The following is a 19,097-nucleotide window of genomic DNA, read 5'->3' on the forward strand; positions in this document are numbered from 1 at the left end:
GAAAATACACTTGGCTTCAAACCCAGCTCTCACTGTGCCAGGTCTCTGCTCCAGGAGAAGGGGGGAGAGGAGGGTGCCTGGTGTGCCGGGATATTAAGCAGACGCATCAGGACGTGGCCGTGGGAAGGACACGGGGTGAGCGCAGGCGTCTGGGGCGGCTGCTCCCCGGCTTTGGGGATTGCAGAAGGAATATGAGCAGTCCGGGTTTCACCTCCCCGTGGGCGTGCTGTGCTCAGAGGAGGATTGAAAGCAAACAAAAACCCGAGTGTGGGTGGGCAGACACCTGCCTTCTGCTCCTCTCCCGGGTGTAATGAGCCTTTCCCGGGCCTCAGTTTCCACATGTAAGACATGATCGAGGGCAGAGGCCATCAAATGGGAGGGGGACGGGTGGATCATCCCAGATCCCCTCATTTCCCCTGCTGCTCCGGGCTGCAGCAGATCCCGGCTCTTTAAGGATGCAATAATCCCTAGGCTGGGATTAGTTTTGCACCTAATCACTGCAGAACAAATATGAAGTTTTATTTACAGAAGGAGAAGAAAGACAGGGAGGGAAAAAAAAAAAAGCCTCAAGCACGGCTGATCCCAAGATAATCAGGAGCTGTAGGGTGGGAGGTGATCACTGACCTTGGAGCCCTCCCAGCTCTTACGTAAAGGCTTGTCATCCCTGTGCTGGAGTCGCAGCAGTCTTGAGCTCCAGCCCTGTCCCAGCCTGGGCTTGGTGACACCACCCTCCTCTCCTTTTAAACAGTCCAGGCCTGGACTTTGGGTATTTCTGGCCCAGTTCAACCCATCCCTTAGGCACGTTCTCCATGGTGAACCCATGAGCTGTTGGCTGTGATGGGAGCCACAGTTTAGGGGAGTATGAGGATGCTGTAAGGGGATGCTGAGCTTCCATGATGGGAATGGGGGAGGATGGGTGCTGCAGGTGTGTCACCCCAAAGCCAAGCTGGTCCCCAGGGATTTGTATTTGCACGGGGTTGTGGTGGCAGCTCTCCTGCTTGAGAGCCCTGTCCCAGTTTGCTCCTAGATCACCTGCAAAAAGGAGCCGAGCTGCTGCTCTGAGGGTGACAAGACATGGTTTTATTTTTCATCCATGCAAGCAAACAGCTTGGCAGCAGGCAAACCAGGAGTGGGAACGTGCTCCGTCCCTCCCCAGACTGCCCTCTGTCACTCGAAGTCTCTGTGGGTTTGCCCACAGGTCGGAGATGACTGGTGGGTGTCCAGGCTGGACCAGTTCCCAGCTCTGGGTGCAGGGGCAGCTTGTGATGGCTCCATGCCTGCCGGTGCCTGAATTTCTCTTTCCCCTGATGCAGACGTTGACAAATAAATAGCTCTTTTCTGCTTTGGCTCTTGCATAGTGGTAAAAAACGTCTGACCTGATTGGAGAGAGGAGTCCTGGGCTGTGGAAACCCATGGCTTCGTTGGCAAATGTGCCCATGGCATAGCTGCCAGCCTGGCCAAACGCCCGTGCTTGCACCCTGTCCGTGCTCCCCCACTGATGGCTGTTTTATTTCAGTTCCATTTCTGAGCTGGATTTGAAGGCCTTTCTCCTGGTTGAGAAGAACTTGACACCCAAGAAGATGGTGGTGATCAGGAAGAGGAGAGCCAGGGCGAGCAGGACCCAGCCGCCTGCTGTGGCTTGATTGTGAGCCAGGGACATGCCCAGGAAATCAGTTCGGTCGGAGCCAGCTTGGGCTGGAGTGGCTGAAAAATGGAGAAATGGGGGACATGGTTGGTGCTGAGGTATGTTGGGCCACCAGCTCTCCCTTTGCTGGTCTCTTGGATGCCCTGTTCCCTTTAGACTCAGCTCCATGAGAAATCAAAGAGAAGCATCCAAACACCCTGTGGTTTTTTGGCTGGCCAAGGGGCACAAAGACAGCTCTGTCTTCTCCATGTGCCCCATCCTGGCCCTGGTGAGGGCTGAGATCTGCCCCATCATGGACTGGCTGTGCTTGGCAGAGCTCTGCGTACCTGTGTAAGGAGTCCAGCTGTACTCAGGCCAGCCCAGGACCTCCCCGTTCTTCTCATTCTCATTCACCAGCCATGTCATGAGCGGCTCAAAGTAGCTCATCAGGGCATCAGCTGACATGTTGGGCTGTTTTGTGATGAGCTCCATGGCTTCGGGCCACGGCTTGCTGAAACCCAGCTTCAGGGCCTTCCTGTGGCAGGAGAAATCAGCTCCAGTGGGTTCCCCATCACCTTCTTGGCCACCAGCCCTTCCCTTTCCCCCAGGGCTTGGGGCTTTTGGTGTCAGCAACTCTGGGTACAGTCTGTGCCCCCAGTACCACAGGGCTGCCAGCCCAGAGCACAGGGAAGGAAGTTTTGCTTGGGGAAAAGAGGGGGTTTACATGGATTAAAGCCCTCCAGTGAATCCAGCCTGATGCAGAGCAGTTCCTGGGTGAAAGGGTTAATTTTGCAGGTGCTTGTCTTGAAGCAAGGGGGCTGTTTTCCCTAAGGAACAGGGGGCTGTGGAGGAGGAAGAGGAGGGAAGGAGCCTTCCACCTGCCAGGGTCCCAGCTACCATCTAGTGGCTGCTTTCGCAATCACAGCCCCAGCACCCAGCCCGAGGTGCCCCTGCCCGGGGTCCCCCCACAGAGCACCCCATGCTGGGGCAGGGGGGGAATGGATGACCTGGGGCCACGTTGCCTCTGGTCTTGCTGGGCTGGCTTTGAGGTATTTGGGGACATAAATGTCTTGTCCCTGCCCTGCCCACGCACCTACCCCAAGATCCTCCCAGCCTCCTTGGACTGGTAGATGTCACACGTGTGCAGGGGACCCGTGTGGTTGGCTGCCACGCAGAGCGCCTGGTGGAACTGGAACTGGATCACAAAGCTGACAAAGTACCTGGGGGGTGGTGGAGAGGGGTGAGGATGTGAGAATGGGCCCTTCTAGTAACTGGGCAAGAGAGGATGTGGCCTCCCTCATCCCCTGGTTGCACCCTCCCAGTCTGGAGGAGCATCACTGGCTTTGGAGCTCCACTTGCATCAACTCAGTCCCATCCGCTGATGTCATTTCTCCTTTGATGTGTTTTATGGCTGCCTGAGTAGATGAGCCCCTCCTCCTTGGATAGGGAGAAATCCCCTGAAATCCAGCCTTCCTCTTTGAGGCTTTGCCAGGGTCCCTGGAGCTGCCCAGCACCCTCAGGGTGGTACCACCAAGTATGTCACCAGCCATGAAACAAGGTGACATCACTGTCATCTAAACTGGAGATCCTGCTTCTGTGTCCAAGTGCTGTCCCTCCTCCCCCACCCCTGCTTGCTCACCTGATGTAGGGAACATTGGCAGGGATGTGAAACTTTGCCCCGGGGTCAAAGTCATCTTCAGACCTTGGTGCTGGTGGGCACAAGCCCTGGTACTTCATCCTGGGTCGGAGAGGGAGAGTTAGCCCAACATGGGGAAGAGAAGGTGAGGCAAGCCAGGAGGGGACACAGCGGGGTGTGAGGACAGTGTGAGAGGTTATGTATCCCATCATGTCCCATTGCAGCCTAGTGGCCCACAGGGAGGAAACACCCAACGGGATGATGGCCCTTGTACCAAAGAGGGGTCTGAAGTCAAGCACACCTGAGGTTCCACCACTGCTGGTTGTACTCATCCTCCTTGATCCGCCCATCAAACACCTTCCAGCGCCACTGGTCCATGAGGTACCCGAAGGGCAGGAAGGCGATTTTGTCCAGGGCAATGCTCATCAGGTAGTTAATGTCACTTTCTGCCCAGGGTGGGAAGGTGTGAGCAAGGCAGTGCTGTAACCACATCTCCACCCTGTATGGGTCATTCTGCTCAAGAGCAGGGTGTCCCCACCAGGTCCTGTCCCCTCCGTGCATGCAAATCCACCGTGCATGTCCCTGACCCCTTCCTCCCTGCCCAACCCATCCCGACCAGCATTTCCAGCTGCCCCCAGAACACCCCCATCTCTGCTGTGTGGCGCTCCCCTGCCCGCTCACCTTTGTTGTCTGTGACTTGGTCCAGCAGATTGATGCTGTGCAGGTGTTTTGGGGTAGAGACAGACAAGGCCATGACATCCCCGACAGCCTCATGGAAGCCAGGGTTGGCCCCATCGCGGAATGAGATGGGCTGGTCCATGTACTGCAGGAAGTACTGGACGTGGCCCATCTCGTGGTGCACTGTGATTAGGTCGTCCATGTTCACCACGGTGCACTGCTTGATCCTGGAACATGACATGTGGGATGTGGGGAGAAAGGAGGGTAGTGCTGGGGTGAAAATTTCCAGGAATGATCACAAGTCCTTATTTTTCTCTCTGGCCTCCCTTTCCATATGCCCCCACCCTACATCTGGTGCCAGGCTGGACTGGTCCTATTCCATTGGGTTGGTCTCTCTATTTTCTCCTGCATCTCCTGCTGCCTCTGACCATTCCCTGTCCCTGTTCACTGGCTTTTCCATTCTCTGTGGCAGGAAAGGCACTGATTGCCCTCCGTCCACCATGGGGGCTCCTGCCAGCAGTTCCCACATCTTGGGCACCAGTAGCAATGCAAGAGTGGGGCTGCTGCAGCCACAGGGCAAGAGACACCAGGGTGGCATCAGGCCACGTGCCCTTATTCTCCCAAGACATTGCTACCTGCCAGAGCACCACGTCAGCTGGAGACACCACTTGCTCCCCACGGGCACCTGAAGTCCTTGCGGTTGTAGAAGTCCCAGGCTGAGGCGTGACACACCACCTCCCGCCCGTCTGCCGGCTTCTCGATCATGGACTTGTCCCAGAACTCCTGTGGCATGGGGATGAGGCCCAGAGAGGTAAAGAAACGGTCCGACTCTTCAAACATCTTCTTTGGTGTCCAGCCCTGGGCAGAGAGAAGACAGAGGACCTGGTGAGGGGCAGGGGGGGGTGCTGGGGGCTGTGGGAGGGGTGAGAGGCCAGGGACAGTCTTGTTCCTCTGGGCAGGGCAGGGGAGCAGCTAGAGCTGGATCCAGCCCTTGGCATACCCAGGTGGTAGAGAATATGGAAGAGGCATGGAGGTTTTTTGGCAGCACCAGAGCATTTGGTAATATAGGTGGTGGCAACAGCTGAAGGGTGCTGGGTCCCAAAGGGCTTGCCCAGAGCAGCCTGGAAAAGAACTGACCTGTTTTTTCATGGCCGGGGTGGCATCCACCTTGGTGGCATCTGGGAAAGGTATCACCAGATCGAAAATATTGGACCATGACTGGGCCCACATGTTGCCTGGGAAGCACAGGAGGACAATGCGTGGCAGGAGGGAGACAGGGAGAGAAGAGCAAAGACAACCAGTTACTCCTGACTCCTGCGCAGGGTGGATCACCCCGCCTGCGCCCTGCTCCGCCTGCACAAGGGTGATGCAAGCAGGAGCCTGTCTGTGCAGGAGAGATAAAGTCACACTGTGTTGCCCTTTCCTGGGGCAGACTGGCCTCTGCAGACCCACCGCATGTGGTCTTGGCCCTTCAGCCAGAGCTCAGCTCTTGGCATGACTTGGAGCAAACTGCTTGGTGGGAGACAGCTCTGCTCGAGCAGAGCCCTTACCGAGCAGGTGAGCAGGGATGGGACCCTTCAGGTTTATGTGCTCTGCACCATACTTTTTGTATAGGGCCCGGCGTACGTAGGCATGCAGATGGAGGTACAGGGGCTGCAGCTGCAGGTACAACCTCTCCAGATCTTCCTCGAAGGTGGGTGTCTCATACAGGGATCTCCAGAAGGCCCCATTGTCCGTGTAGCCTGTGGCAGGGCAAGACCAGAAGCTGTCAGACACTGCCCTTCTTGGACAGCAGTTTGTCTTGCTGCCCAGGCACCCAGGTCCCTCCATCTCTATGAGACAGTGGATCTCATGGGAGTTGGTGGCACCTCCACACCCTCAATATTTTGGCCCTGAGTTGGATGATCAGGCCAATCCTCTGTTCACAGGGTGCTAAGACCGTGGCGGATCCCTGAGGGAGCAGGACACTGACCATTGAGCACGGCTGCCTTGTTGCTCAGTTCCACATATCGCTTGTAGTTGTTCTTGATCTTCTTCCCAGAAGCATCCCGCCAGCCCTTCCAGGCAAAGAGGAGCTCGTCATAGTCCCGTGAGGTGGCCATGATGTCCGTGAGATCTGAAGGGAGAGCAATGATGCCAAAGTGATGCTGTTGGATGGACTGGACTGACGCAATGGTGCTAGACCCAATGTGCTGCTCAGGGGCCACCACGAGAAGGTGGGAAGGCCCCTTCATGACCTTTCCTCATGTCCCTGTTAAAAAAACCCTCCTTTCTGGGCCTGCTGCAGATGAATCATTGGACACCCTGCCAAATCTTACCAGGATCCAGAGGATGACAGATTTTGTTCTCTCTGCAGACCTTGGCTACGCTGTATGTGGTCTCCATATCTGAAAGGAGGGTGTTGTACTGCAAAGAAAATCAGATCATGTGAGCTGGTTATCCTTACGCCTGCTCTTGGAGAATGTCACAGCCCACTGAGATGTTCTCCAGTATTTTCCTCTTATCCCTTCCAAGGCCAAATGCGACCCCAAATGGAGACAAAGTAGAGTCAATATAGGAGGGACTGGGGCCATCAACCTTTGTCACCCAAGCAGCCAGGCCCCACTGCAGCCTGGGCTAGCGACCTTTGAGTGGGAAATCCTGGAGACAAGGATCATGGCTTTATGTAGAAGGGACCAAACTATTACTTTGTTCAAGGGCAAGGGGTGGCTGCTCAGTGGCATTTCCTAAAAGTTGGGAGAAACCTTTGTCCCCACCCAGGGTAGCGGCAAGGGACAGCCCATCCTGCTCTGCTCCCTTGCAGCTCACCTCCTTCAGCTCATTCTCAGGCAGGGCTGCCCTCTCAATGACACTCAGCTTCTTGAGGATGCGTGTGACACTTTGGTCCTGGAAGTCGGAGGGGTCGAACTGCCTGGCCTTCATGCCATACTCAAGGGTGTGCTTGGACATGGCCAAGTTCTTCTCCAGCTGCAAGAGCAGGAGGGGACAGAAGAGGAGTTACTTCAAGGAGATCCCCAAGGCTATCACTAGAAACACCACCTGGCGTGCCATGACTGACAACCTCCCCATGGCTGCCCTTGTGGGTACCTTGTGGCATGACAAGGTTTTTCATGGAAAAGACACCTCCTGGGTGAGAACATTACCCCTTGGCTAGGGGCAGAGACTGCCCTGGCTTTCAGAGCTCATCTGAAACATGCCCTGGGTACCAGCTGCCTGCCTTGGCTGTTGCCTCTCCCCACACAGCCCCAGGGTCATTCCCATACCATGACCTCCTTGTTGTGGTCGGTGATGTTGGTGTTGTAGGCCCAGGATGCCTCAGTGTAGGCGTTCCACACTGCCTCGGCCGTGCTGTTGTACTCGGACAAGAACTCTTTAGCTTGTGCTTCATCTGCTATTTTGTCTAGAGAAGGAGATAAATGGGTGAAGAGCAGGGAAGGTCAGGAGAGTCCTTCTCTTTGCAAGAGCATCACCCCATGGAGAATCCATGGTTCAGCTTTTCCCAGAACTGCAGGTTCATTGGAAGACGCCACAACTTGGGAGCAGGTTGAGTCAAGAAATGGGGGCAGAGGCACAGCTGGGGTATCCTGTTGGACAGATGAAGGGATAACAGGACAAGCTGCATGCCCTAGACCCTCCCATGGGAGCAGAAAACAGCTGAAGATAGATGACCTGTCACACCATGACTGATGGCATTACTACAGCGGCAGGGACACAATGGTACGTCAAGGGGTTGGTGATGGCAGCTGCTTCATGAGAAGCAGCACCCAGTGGGATCCCACATGGGGATGGGTATTTCATTCTCCTGGCATGGGGACCTAGCTCACCCACAGCAGAGCACTTTCCTGCCTGAGGGTTAGTGATGTCCCTTCGGAGACCTCTTCCTGCCCCTGCCCCGAGTCAGGATGGACCCGAGGCCTTACCAATGCCTTCAGGGTAGCCTTCAGGGACAGGGGGACGCCAGTCAAACTCAGGCCAGCCCAGCACCTCCTTGGTCTTGTTGTTCTGCTCCTGAAGCCACTCGGTGACAGGGCTGAAGTACTCCAGGAGGGGCCCAGCGTCCATCTTATCCATACCAGTGAGGTTGAACAGAATTTCCTGCCACGACTTGGAAGACCCAGCTTTCAACACTTCCCTGCAAAGGAGCAGGGCAGCAAGAGCCAGCATGAGGCCGGAGGATGGATGGGAGAAAAGCAGTGGTTGTATTTCAGCATTGCAAGGGTTGAAGATGCTATTCCTGAGTGGGACAGGAACCTGGGAACTGGCTCTGAAGCCCCAATCTGTCCTGCATACAGGGACTGAGGACCCCCCATCACCTACTCATGCATTTGTTAACCCCTCGGGGAGTCAGTAGGAACCGAAAGTGATTTAATGACCTTTTGCCTGGGTGGGAGCTCATGACAGGGACAACAGCAATGCACTGGTGAGGACCCCTCACCCTACCCCAGTGCTTCCATGTATTTCCATCCATCCATTCATCCATCTGCAAAGCTATTTCTCCAGCCATCTCCATAGCCACGTTCCTTCCTTCCTTCCTTCCTTCCTTCCTTCCTTCCTTCCTTCCTTCCTTCCTTCCTTCCTTCCTTCCTTCCTTCCTTCCTTCCTTCCTTCCTTCCTTCCTTCCTTCCTTCCTTCCCACACCATCCACTTCCATGCACAAATCTGCCCATGGTGATTGTCCCGACTCTCCTCTGTCCCCACCTGAGTTTGGCTCCAGCCTCTTTGGACATGTAGATGTCACAGGTGTGCAGGGGACCGGTGTGGCTGGCCGCCTGGCACAGCGCCTTGTGAAACTGGAACTGGAGGATGAAGCTCACAAAGTACCTGCCAAGAAAACCCATGAAGGTGAGCACTGGGGACAAAAAGGAAGCAAACAAGTCCTAGGGCATGGGAGAAGGCACCTCACATGTCAGTTCCCCATCATTTGTGCTCCCAAGTGTTGGATAGTGTCTGTGTCTTGAGCAGATGTAACACAACCCAGTCCCTGCCCGCAGAGCTGAGCCCCGACTCCCCCTGCTCCCCAAGTCTCCATCCCCTTGCCAGCACCTCCTCTACCTGATGTAAGGGGTGTTCCCAGGGATGTGGTACTTTGCTCCAGGGTCAAAGTTGCTTTCGTTCCTTGAAACTGGAGCACAGATACCCTGGTATTTGGTTCTGCAGACAACAGAGAACAAGGGCATGAGCTGTAAAGAGGGAGGCAGATGGAACAAGGCAGGGAATGGGAAGGCAAGACTGAAGAACTGGACACAATTAGAGCGTACTTCCATGTATTTCCATCCATCCATCCATCCATCCATCCATCCATCCATCCATCCATCCACCCACCTACCCACTCATCTACCTGTCCACCCCACCCTCCCATCTATCCATTGTTTTCCAACCATCTCCCTTGCTACTTTTTCCTTTTTTCCTTCCTTTCTTCTTTCCTGACTTCCCTCCTTGCACACCCCCAGCTTCCACACCTCCATCCACCCCTGGTGACTGTCCTCTACCTCAGATACCACCAGTCGTAGTTGTAACGGTTCGGGGGTGTGCGGCCATTGAACACGTTCCAGCGCCACTGGTCGATGAGGTAGCCGAAGGGCAGGAAGGCAATCTTCTCCAAAGCCATCTTCAGCAGGTAGTTGATGTTGCTCTCTGCATGAAACAGAGCCTGGACTAGGTTGGGAAGAACTCTGGCTGGGCAGCGGTATGGACACTAGACATTTTGTGGACAAGAAGGTAAGCAAATCTCATTGGGGGCAGCATTTCAACATATAAGCTTACTTCCTAGAGAAGGCTGTGTAGGACACAGGAGATTTTTCTAGATGCAGCTCCTGCCTGGGGCAACATGTGACTTTTTACTGAGTGAAGATGATGGGAGAGACAAGCTCGGTGTCCCCTGGGCTTCAGCCTGGCCCTCAGAGTGAGAAAGTCTCTGGTGAGTGTAATTCTAATGGTTCCCTCCTCCCACATTCAGCCTGGGGGACTCAACGTGAAGGGGCTTTGGGCTGCCTGTCTGTCACACAACTGCAAGGATTCTCATGGTTTAGACCCAAAACCAGAGTAAACTCTGGAACAGTCACCGCCATGTCGTGGGGAGCACAGAGGATGGTGAGATCTGCTTTCCCCTTTGCCACAAGGAAACCTGGGGAAGGAAGGTTGGAGAAGGACCTGCTGGAGACCCAACTGAAACTGTGGGGTCAGAGAGGGGTTGGCAGCACTGCCCTGAGGGGCTGTTGGCTGCCATAGCCGTGGTGGCGTGGCTGCCAAGGGCTGGTTAGTTGGGCAGCAACGCCTTGAGGCCAGGACCATCTGCTCCGTGGTGTTTATGCAGCAACAGCCCGATGCTCTTGGCTGCTGTAATGGCTTCCCCACCATGAAACGTGTTTAATGACAAGGCAGGAGGATCCCGGGACTGTCCCTCCTCCGCAAAGCAGCCGCCTGCGGCAGGAGTCTGCAGACACTTGGTTTCCTCTGCTGCTGTCTGCTTTGACGTGTTGGATGAGAGATGGGTGGGGGGAGAGACACTTGCCAAGCCAGGCAGTGCCCTGCAGCAACAAATCCACCTCCACGGTGCCAGCTGGCAGGCAGACACGTCACCTGCTGACTGTCCTCGTGACTCCGCACGTAAGCGCTCAGTGCCACCTCCACAGAGCTACACCAGGAGCTCCGGGGCTGGATGTTTCTTGGCAAGGGAAGAGGGAATGCTCGAAAGGTCAAAGCTGATCAAGTACAAAGATGCTGCTTCCAGGTTTGGGGCTCTGATGGAGGAGGGAAGGAAAAGGAATAGACAGGCTCTGGAGAGCATCTCTCCTGCCCTCAGGGGTGAAGAGGATGGAGTCATGAAGGGTCCTACATGGACTCATGGAGCCAAGAAAGAGTTGTGCATGAAGCCATGGAGGCAAGATGGATCCTACATAGAACCACAGAATCACAGAATCATCTAGGTTGGAAAAGATCTTGAAGATCATCTAGTCCAACCATTAACCTCACACTGACCGTTCTCAAATCCACCAGATCCCTACATGGACCCATGGAGCCAAGGAGTTGTGCATGGATCCAAGCGTGAGTGAAAGTCACACAATCAGCCATAGGGTCTTGCCTACTCTGGGCTGCGTTGCCAGACTGAGCCTGAGCCCTCCAGGCCACCCAGCTACTCAGGGCAGCTTCCATACCTGTGTCCTCAGTGGCACTGCTGAGGAGACCAATTTTCTTGAGGTGACTGGGAGTGGAGACAGACAGGGACATGACATCGCCGATGGCCTCATGGAAGCCAGGGTTGGCCCCACTGCGGAATGAGACAGGCTGGTCCTTGTACTGCAGGTAGTACTGGACGTGGCCCATCTCGTGGTGCACCGTGAACAGCTGCTCCATGGTCACCGTCGTGCACTGCTTGATCCTGCCAGGTGAAAACAGAGCATTGCCTGAGCTGGTGAGGGACCCTGGCTGCCTGTGAGCCCCCTCGATGGGAAGGACCCTCCAGGGTCTCTGAGGGGGTGGCAGCCCCCCATGGGGAAGGGAAGAGACCCAGTGGAGGGGAAGGCAGGGCATTGTTGTGCCCTGAGACTGGACCCCAGAAAGTGGCAGACGGGGCTGTATGGACAGGCTGGGGGTACCCAAAATGGTGACCAGCAAGGGGGATGGAGGAGGACCTTACCCTGTAGCCCTGGGTCCCTGCATGCCTCCACGCACCTGAAGTCCTTGCGGTTGTAGAAGTCCCAGGCTGAAGCGTGACACACCACCTCCCGTCCATCCGTTGGCTTCTCAAGCATGGACTTATCCCAAAACTCGGGGGGCATCTCCAGCAGCCCCAAGGAGGTGAAGAACTCCTCCGAGACCCGGAACATGTGGGTGGCGTTCCAGCGCTGATGGGCAGCAGGCAGTGGGTTATGGCTGAGGAAGGGGCTGCCCATGCGCTGGACATTGTCTCTGATGCTCTCCCAGCACCGTGAGGATGAGGTGGGTCCCTCCAAGGGACGAGGGTCCTGCCCCCTCACCCTAATGGGGAGCCCTGGCCCCAGAAATGGGGTAAGCATTCCTAAGAACCAGTGAACAGTGGTGCTGGTGCCCAGCATGGACAGGAGAGGGGAGCAGGACTGGTGCCCCAGGAGGGCTTGGAGCTGTGTGATGGTGTGGACACAGCTCCCAACCCAGGGACTGGCACCAGTTCCACCACACTGTCCTTCCTCTTTGCCCACCCACTGCCTCTTTGGTCATTGCCAGAGGGGGACTGGGGTCATTTCTTTGTCCCTTCCCCTCCCAGACATGGCTTTTCTGCTGTCCCCTATGCAGGTGTGAGAAACCACTCAATGTTATGCACAAGCCTTGGCCAACACCCCCAAGTTTTGTCCCCCTCGTGCCACCAGTGAGCACCTCAGCCCATCACCTGCTGCACCATGGTGTTTGTGACATCGAGGTTGGGCTTCCCGGGGTAGGGGACCATCAGGTCATAGATGTTGTTCCACTGCTGAGCCCACATGTTGCCTGAGGAGAGAAAATAGATGGAGCAGAGCTGGTGGTAGGTTGGGAGGAAGAGAAACACAGTGATGACTGGGAGCTCACTGTCCCACTATGGCCCTGCATGTGCCCCTCTGGCCCCACCAGCACCCCTGGGCACAGGCTGGGGGTCCCTCCTCTTACCCAGGAGGTGAGCAGGGATAGGACCCTTCAGGTTGATATATTTAGGGCCATAGCGGTCGTACAGCTTCCTCCGGACGAAGGCGTGCAGGTTGAGGTAGAGTGGCTCCAGTTGGTTGTAGAGATGTTCCAGGTCATCCTCAAAGGAGGCTGAGTCATACCAGGAGCGCCAGTAGCTGCCTGTGTCCTCAAATCCTGCCAGAGAGGCAGTGATGACCCCTGGCACCGACCCTCAGGGTTTTCCACCCACCTAGCCCCAAGAGCTGGGACCAGAGGATAGCAGTAGGGTATTTGCCCTTTCCCTAAAGTGTTGACACCAGGGAAATGGAAGTTGGATGCCCAGCTGCATGCAGAATGGGGAGAGCAGCAGAGCACTCCATCGCCCCAGTTCCCCCCCCGATCCCTAACCACCCCCCGTGTTCCCCATCCTGCTCATACCATCCATCTGATAGGCCTCGTTGCTCAGCTTCACAAACTCCTCATACTTGGCGCGCAGTGGGTTGCCCGCAGCGTTGTGCCACCCCTCCCAGGCATAGAGCAGCTTCTTGTAGCTGCGGGAGGTGGCCATGATATCCGAGATGTCTGGGACAGAGGGGACAAGTAGAACATGACAGAGGGGCAGGAGAGGGGGGTCACATCCCATAGCTCTGCAGAGGTGCCGCCACCATTGGGGCAGACTCAAATACCCATCCTTGCCCTGGGACAACCCCAATGAACATGGGTGGGACCTACCAACCCCAACCCACTGGGGATGTGAGGACCATGACCAGCTCATGGCCACAGGGTGCTCAGCACCCTGCAGGAGCGGGGGCACAGAGTCCATACCTGGCTCCAACTCCCAGCAGGTACCATTGGGCAGACACACCTTGGCCGTGGAGTAGATTTTGTCCATGTTGCTCAGGATGGTGTTGTACTACAGGGAAGGAAAAGATGTTGGGGATGGGAATGGCCCTTCAGGAGGGACCTACAGACTTCCCAGCTCTGGAGTGTGTGTGTGTGTGTGTGTGTCCGGAGGGATGTGGAGGAGGATTGGTGTGTTTACACAGTGTGTTTTTGGTGAAATAAGCATGTTGTCACCCAGATTTTTTGCACCCATCACATGGTGGGAGCAGGGAGGCTCTCTGGGACAGACAACCCGTGCACAGCTGCTCGCTGAACCGCCCTCAAACACGGCACTCGTGCTCGTGGCGTCCTCGAGCGGGGCTATTTATAAAACTCTGTCAACAGGGTGCACAGCCTGTTTATCTAAGTGGGTAAAAAAAAAATAATAAGAAAAGCGGGAGGAGGAGGGGGATTTATTTCTGTGAACTTCAACAACAGCAAACAATAGCAACAGGGGGTTTCCTGGAACCTGCCTGGGGAGTCTATTCCCAGGGAAGGAAATTCCTCTGCTCCATCCCTCTCTCCGCTCCCATCACTCTGCTCTGGCCGGGTGAAGGGGATGGAGACAGGAGATGGTGGCAGCTGCGGAATGGAGCTGCCCGGGGGTGGGTGAGCCATGGCTGATGTGCAGGGAGGAGACATGATGCTGTCTGTTATCTGGGAGAGGGTGGGCAAGGGTTTCCTGGAAGGAACCAGGGCTGACGCTTCTCCAGAAAGGGCTTTGTCCTTTGTCACAGGGCTTTGCCAGGGATTCGGTGTGCTGTCAGGGAGCCATGGGCCATGCTGGAAGGGATGGCAGTGCCAGTGTCCCTACGCTCATGCAGAGGCAAGAGGCTGCCAGCCTCAGCCTGGACAATATTTTCACCAAAAAAAAAAAAAAATAAAAAAATCACCTTGCATTTAGGTAAACTACCCTGAAAGTTCAGGACTGTGATGGGGAAGGCTCAGGATGTCCTGATGTCCCTAATGAGGAACTGTGTCACCAAGGCACAGCACGTCTGGGCTTGCAGGGAGGGCTCAGGAGCTGGGTGGCTACAGCAGCCCTCCTTTTCAGTGGGCTGCATCCCTGAGAAGCCCTGGGGTGGGGTTTGGGCCAGATGGCCACTGGCCATGGGCACAGACTGGCTGGTCTCCAGGTGACACCCAAGGCTGCTCTGTATAACCAGGAAATCTCCAGTTCCCACTGGGATAGTTCCAAGAGGAGGTTAGGGCTGGATAATGGGGCCAGCAGGCACTCCACATCCCCCAGAGAGAGCATCCCATCTCCTCCCTTCACCACTGTCCTGCGTTTGCAGAGGCCAGGAACACCCTGCAAAATGCAATGGAGGGGCAACAGGCCAGCAACAGAGCCTGGAGATTTGGGAAAAATCCCTTTAAGGGGTTTTGCAGCACCCCAGCAAATCTCAGGGCTTCGCTGGCACCTCGCCTACCTTCTCTCTCTGCTCCAGGGGCAGGTTGGAGGGTCCCAGGGTCTGGATGGAGCCAATGATTTTCCTCAGCTGTGGGTCACTGAAGTTGCTCCAGATGCTGCCGTAGAGCTCCTTGGCTTTCTTCCCCCACAGCTCCGTGAAATTTTGCTCCTCCAGTGATGCCTCGACCTGCATGGTGAGAGGGACACAGCGCCTCAGGACCAGCCCTGGGACATGCCTCCACCCGGGACACGAGATGGCAGGCAGGGCTGTCCCCAGTCTGTGACATTCATAGGTAGAGACATCAGCTTCCAGCTGACACGGCGACATCGGCAGCCTCCGCTTGCCTGCGGCGCTCCTGGCGAGCACCCGCCAAGGTGGCCTTTGAGGATGCTTTAGGGGTGACTCCAGGGTGTTGTGGCCTGGATGGGGTGGGAATGCTGGGACAGGGGTGGCCACGCCATGCGGGCAGGGTGTTTGGGTGCTCCCGGGCTGGCTCTGGCAACTGCCAGACCCCAGTTTCAGAATGAGCTCAGAGGTCTGGCTTCATTTTATTCCTATTCCTGCCCTTTCTCACCTTTGCAGAAGCCCAAAGGAAAACTACAAAGATGCCACATTCACTTTTCTCCGTCCTATTACCTCCTTGCCAGATCTACACATTTCTTCTCCCGCTATCTGCAGCTTGTGCCCTATAAGTGCCATATTTGGGTTTCACCTTGCAGAGGGACACCCGTTTGTACCCTCCCCCTGGGTTTGGGTCTCTCAGTGTCACCCATCTCCTGCCAGCCCCGACCTCCCTTCCCAGGGCCGTGGGATGGCCTGGAGCTGCCTGCACCATGGGGGGTTATTTAGGCAGCTGGAGCTGTGGCCAGCGGCCACGATTTGGGGACGGGGTGTATTGCTGGCAGTCACATCCCAGTCTGGCCAGTGTCAGCTGTATTTTCAGGAAACACTGATTTTGCAAGAATGTCCCAGCCCAGGCGATGCACGGGATGGAGTGAGAAGGTGCAGAGTGCCTGTGTCCATGTGCTGTCCCGACATGATTGATGGAGCTCATTAGCTGTTATTCGTGGCATTTTTAGCCCGGCTCTAAGCCTGGTTTGTTTTATTTTAATCTTCACATTCCCTCAGCTGGCAGTGGGGAGGGAAAGGAGTTACGGTGTGGCAGGGTTGGAGGTTGCCCGGGGCAGGCACCCATGAGGCCGGGGCACAGGGGAGTGGGGATGCTGGAAGTGCTGGGTGCCCTGGACTGCCCACCACCTCCTTGGACACCCCAGCACCCACAGCATCACTCTGCCCCTGATGCTCTGGCACGCCAGGATGGGCCAGCCCCAAGGACACCCTGCACTGGAACAAGATGCTCTTACATCCCCCCACTAAGCGGGGGATATCTTTACCCCTTTCCAGACCCCACTGCAGAGCCAGGGGAGCTGCAGGAAGCAGAGTCCAGCTGTGTTTCATCTTCTCCTTGAACAGGCGCCTGTGTTTGGTCAGGCAAATTGTACCCTAAACTCTCCTGACAGCTCTGGAGGAGCGAGCTGAGGCTGGCAGCACTGCCTGAGACCCCCTCACTGTGGCCGTACCCACCACTCCCGGCCTTGCCCGCACAGCTGGGAGATCTCTCTGTGGGGGTGCCCCTCTGAGGGTCTCAGAGGTCCCTGGGCACCCGCAGCCCCCAAGTGTCCCTACCAAATCCCCCCACCCCCGTCCCTCCCTGCTCCTGGCTGCACAGTGAAGGTTCAGCAGCACAGGATGAGGCCCAGGGTGCTGGGGCTGCTCTACCCCCAGAACCTGAAGAAGTCCCACACCCATGAGCAGCCCCTGAACCCCAAACACCATCGCCAGCCTCTCGCCCAGAGCCTCAGCTGGCAGCAGACCATCACCACCCTGTCCCATGGCCAAGCTCCCTGTCTGTCATTCCAGGGTCCCTCTGTCTGGGGGCTGCTGCCCTGCCTCTGGGACCTGCCCCTCGTGTCACTTTGTCCCAGGGCCACCTTTCATGGCAGGTCCTGCAGTTGCCCACACCATAGTGGCCTGGCTCAGCCTCTCGTGTTATAGACATGTGTGGGGTTTGCCTGGCCCAAGGCTTCCCCTGATCCCCCAAAGTCAGCCTTTTGGGTTGTGCTGGCCACCTGTTAACCCTTTAGTACCCATTGCCTCCCCATCCCATCGCACACCTCCCTGATACTCCGTCAGTGGGGTGATCCCAGGGGCCAGATCCCCTCCTCTTACTGGGCTGGCTTGGGAGCTTTGACATCACGGGGAGCACCTGGCCATGATCCTCAGGCATTTATTAACACAGGAAAGGGTGAAAGTTGGCCTGGAAATGCCTCTTGAGAAAAGCCCATGCAAGGTCCTTTCCCTGGTTAAGACCTCAGACTCGGTGTGGCCGGGATGCTCCTGCTCTGTCCCAGGGTCCCTGGCCCCACCGCAACATCTGCAGCAGACACAGGGCACCTGCCCAGACATTGTGTCAGCTCGCCGAAAAAAGGCTGAAGGGGCACTTGGGTGCTCTCGGGTGTCCTGCCAAGTTGGCGGTGGCCAGACTTGGCAGTGATTTTCCTTCCCCATGCAGGAAAACGTGATTCCTTCCTGCTGCAGGGCACACTGTGCCCCCCCGCCCTTCCTGTGGGATCCAGAGAGGTTCGGAGCTGTGTGGCAGCCCTTGGGGTGCAGGGGTGATGCTTGGGGTCCCTGAACGCACAGACCCCTGTGCACCACCAGCTATATGGGGTGGCAGGTGTATCTCTGAGCTACACACAGCGCCGTGGCCGTGCCCCCCTGTGCCGGAGTAGCCAGCAGCTCCCTGGGCACAGCCAGAGCAGGGAAACCTCTGCAGCCCACCCAGGCACCGTGATTCCCGGACCCATGCCAGGCAGGCGCTGAGAGCAGCCCTTGAGCTGTCGAACTCCCTGCGCCACTAAATCCAGCCCAAACACACGCAACCCCCCCGGCAAAACACACACATGCCTGTGGGCTGCACACAGCATTGCTCCCTGCCACCACTCTGCCCGCACGTAGCGGGGCTGGTGTCTAATCCCCCGTAGCCTGGGGTGTTTTCCCAAGCTGGCTTCACCCCCGTGGGCTGGGGACACACGGACAAGGGGTGGCAGCCTTGGTCCCGATGCCACCCCGTTGGTTGTGCACACTTTGGGGTCCCAGCGTCTGCCCCAACCCAAAAGCCCCCAGTGCTGGGACACAGCGGGGCTCTGGCAGGGCACAGTGCCCAGATGGGGTGGCACCAGGCAGGGATGGGGACAGGGACACTTGACACCTGACCCTGATCCAGAAAGGGGGGAAGGAAAGTGGAAGGTGCTGGGGAGGAGGGAACCACCTTTCAAAATAACCCAGATTCTGTTCCAGGACCAGGGCTGTCATGCCGGGGCAGAGCCTCTCTGAGGACCAGTTTGGGGCAAAACCTTATGATTCCCGGGCTACAAGTCCCAGCCCTGGTTTGGCATCCTGGGGTGCCAAGAAATGAGCCCATGGGGAGGGAGGAGACCCCCCAAGTGTCCCCACCATGCCCCAGGGACCCCACCAAGTGTCCCCACCATGCCCCAGCCCCCCTGGTCCCCGGTGCTGGGGACACCCCTGCGGTGGCATCGCCCCCGTCCCACCACCCACCTGCAGAGCAGCGTTTTCGGTCGTCAGGTTGGTGTAGTAATTCCAGCTGGCCAAGACGCTCTCGAAGAGGACGAGCTCAGCCGTGCTGTTGTAGGCGCTGGCGAAGAGGGCGGCCCCTTCCTCGGTGGGGTCATGGTTGGGGGGCTCAAGGCCAGGCCGAAGGGCACTCGCCAGGCTCAGCCACAGCAGCAGCCCCAGTGCCGGGGGCATCGCGGCGGGAGCGGTGCACGGAGTGGGGGGGCCCCGGTCGGTGCCTTGCGAGAGCTTTGCCTCCGCTGCCGGCTGCTTATAAGCCAGCAGCCTTCGCGCAAACCCTGCCCACCGAGCCTGCCTCCCCTCGCAGATAAGACCGGAGCATTTCGCTCTCCCTTCGGCAGCTCCCGGGCTTGCGGGAAGGAGCAGGGAGCCAGCGCTGCCTTGGGGTACAAAGTCCCTTTGGCGCTTGGCCATGCCGGGAGGGAAGGGGAAGGGGCAGGGACAGAAGGGAGGAAAGGAGACAGATAAGAATCGAGGGAAAGGTGGAAAAAAAAGCAAGGAGGAGAAAGGCTGGGGTGGACAGGGTGGGTGGGAGGCAGTTCCATGTTTGCAGGGTCCCCGTCCCCTCCTGGCTCAGCGCAGGGGGATCCAG

General features: G+C 57.0%; 1 protein-coding gene across 2 annotated transcripts; it reads right to left on the reverse strand.

Annotated features, from left to right (window-relative positions):
• Positions 1–494: 494 nt before the first annotated feature.
• ACE (angiotensin I converting enzyme) lies at positions 495–18,739 on the reverse strand. 2 transcript variants are annotated; one of them, XM_074926894.1, is made up of 25 exons: positions 18,470–18,739; positions 14,867–15,034; positions 13,380–13,467; positions 12,993–13,136; positions 12,558–12,749; positions 12,304–12,401; positions 11,610–11,782; positions 11,093–11,316; positions 9,428–9,572; positions 8,991–9,089; positions 8,637–8,759; positions 7,859–8,070; positions 7,202–7,338; positions 6,747–6,905; positions 6,257–6,344; positions 5,911–6,054; positions 5,489–5,680; positions 5,076–5,173; positions 4,624–4,796; positions 3,942–4,165; positions 3,562–3,706; positions 3,264–3,362; positions 2,722–2,844; positions 1,972–2,159; positions 495–1,695 (listed from the first exon to the last, which is right to left on the reverse strand). In XM_074926894.1, the coding sequence occupies exons 1-25, from the start codon at positions 18,677–18,679 to the stop codon at positions 1,508–1,510; spliced, it is 3,834 nt and encodes a 1,277-aa protein (XP_074782995.1). In that variant the 5' UTR covers positions 18,680–18,739; the 3' UTR covers positions 495–1,507. The 2 variants fall into 2 exon arrangements, with proteins under 2 accessions (XP_074782995.1, XP_074782994.1); XM_074926893.1 differs by having other exon boundaries at positions 495–1,704.
• Positions 18,740–19,097: the final 358 nt, after the last annotated feature.

The sequence above is a fragment of the Athene noctua genome, chromosome 25 (genome assembly GCF_965140245.1).
Source record: "Athene noctua chromosome 25, bAthNoc1.hap1.1, whole genome shotgun sequence".
NCBI classification, from domain to species: Eukaryota; Metazoa; Chordata; class Aves; order Strigiformes; family Strigidae; genus Athene; species Athene noctua.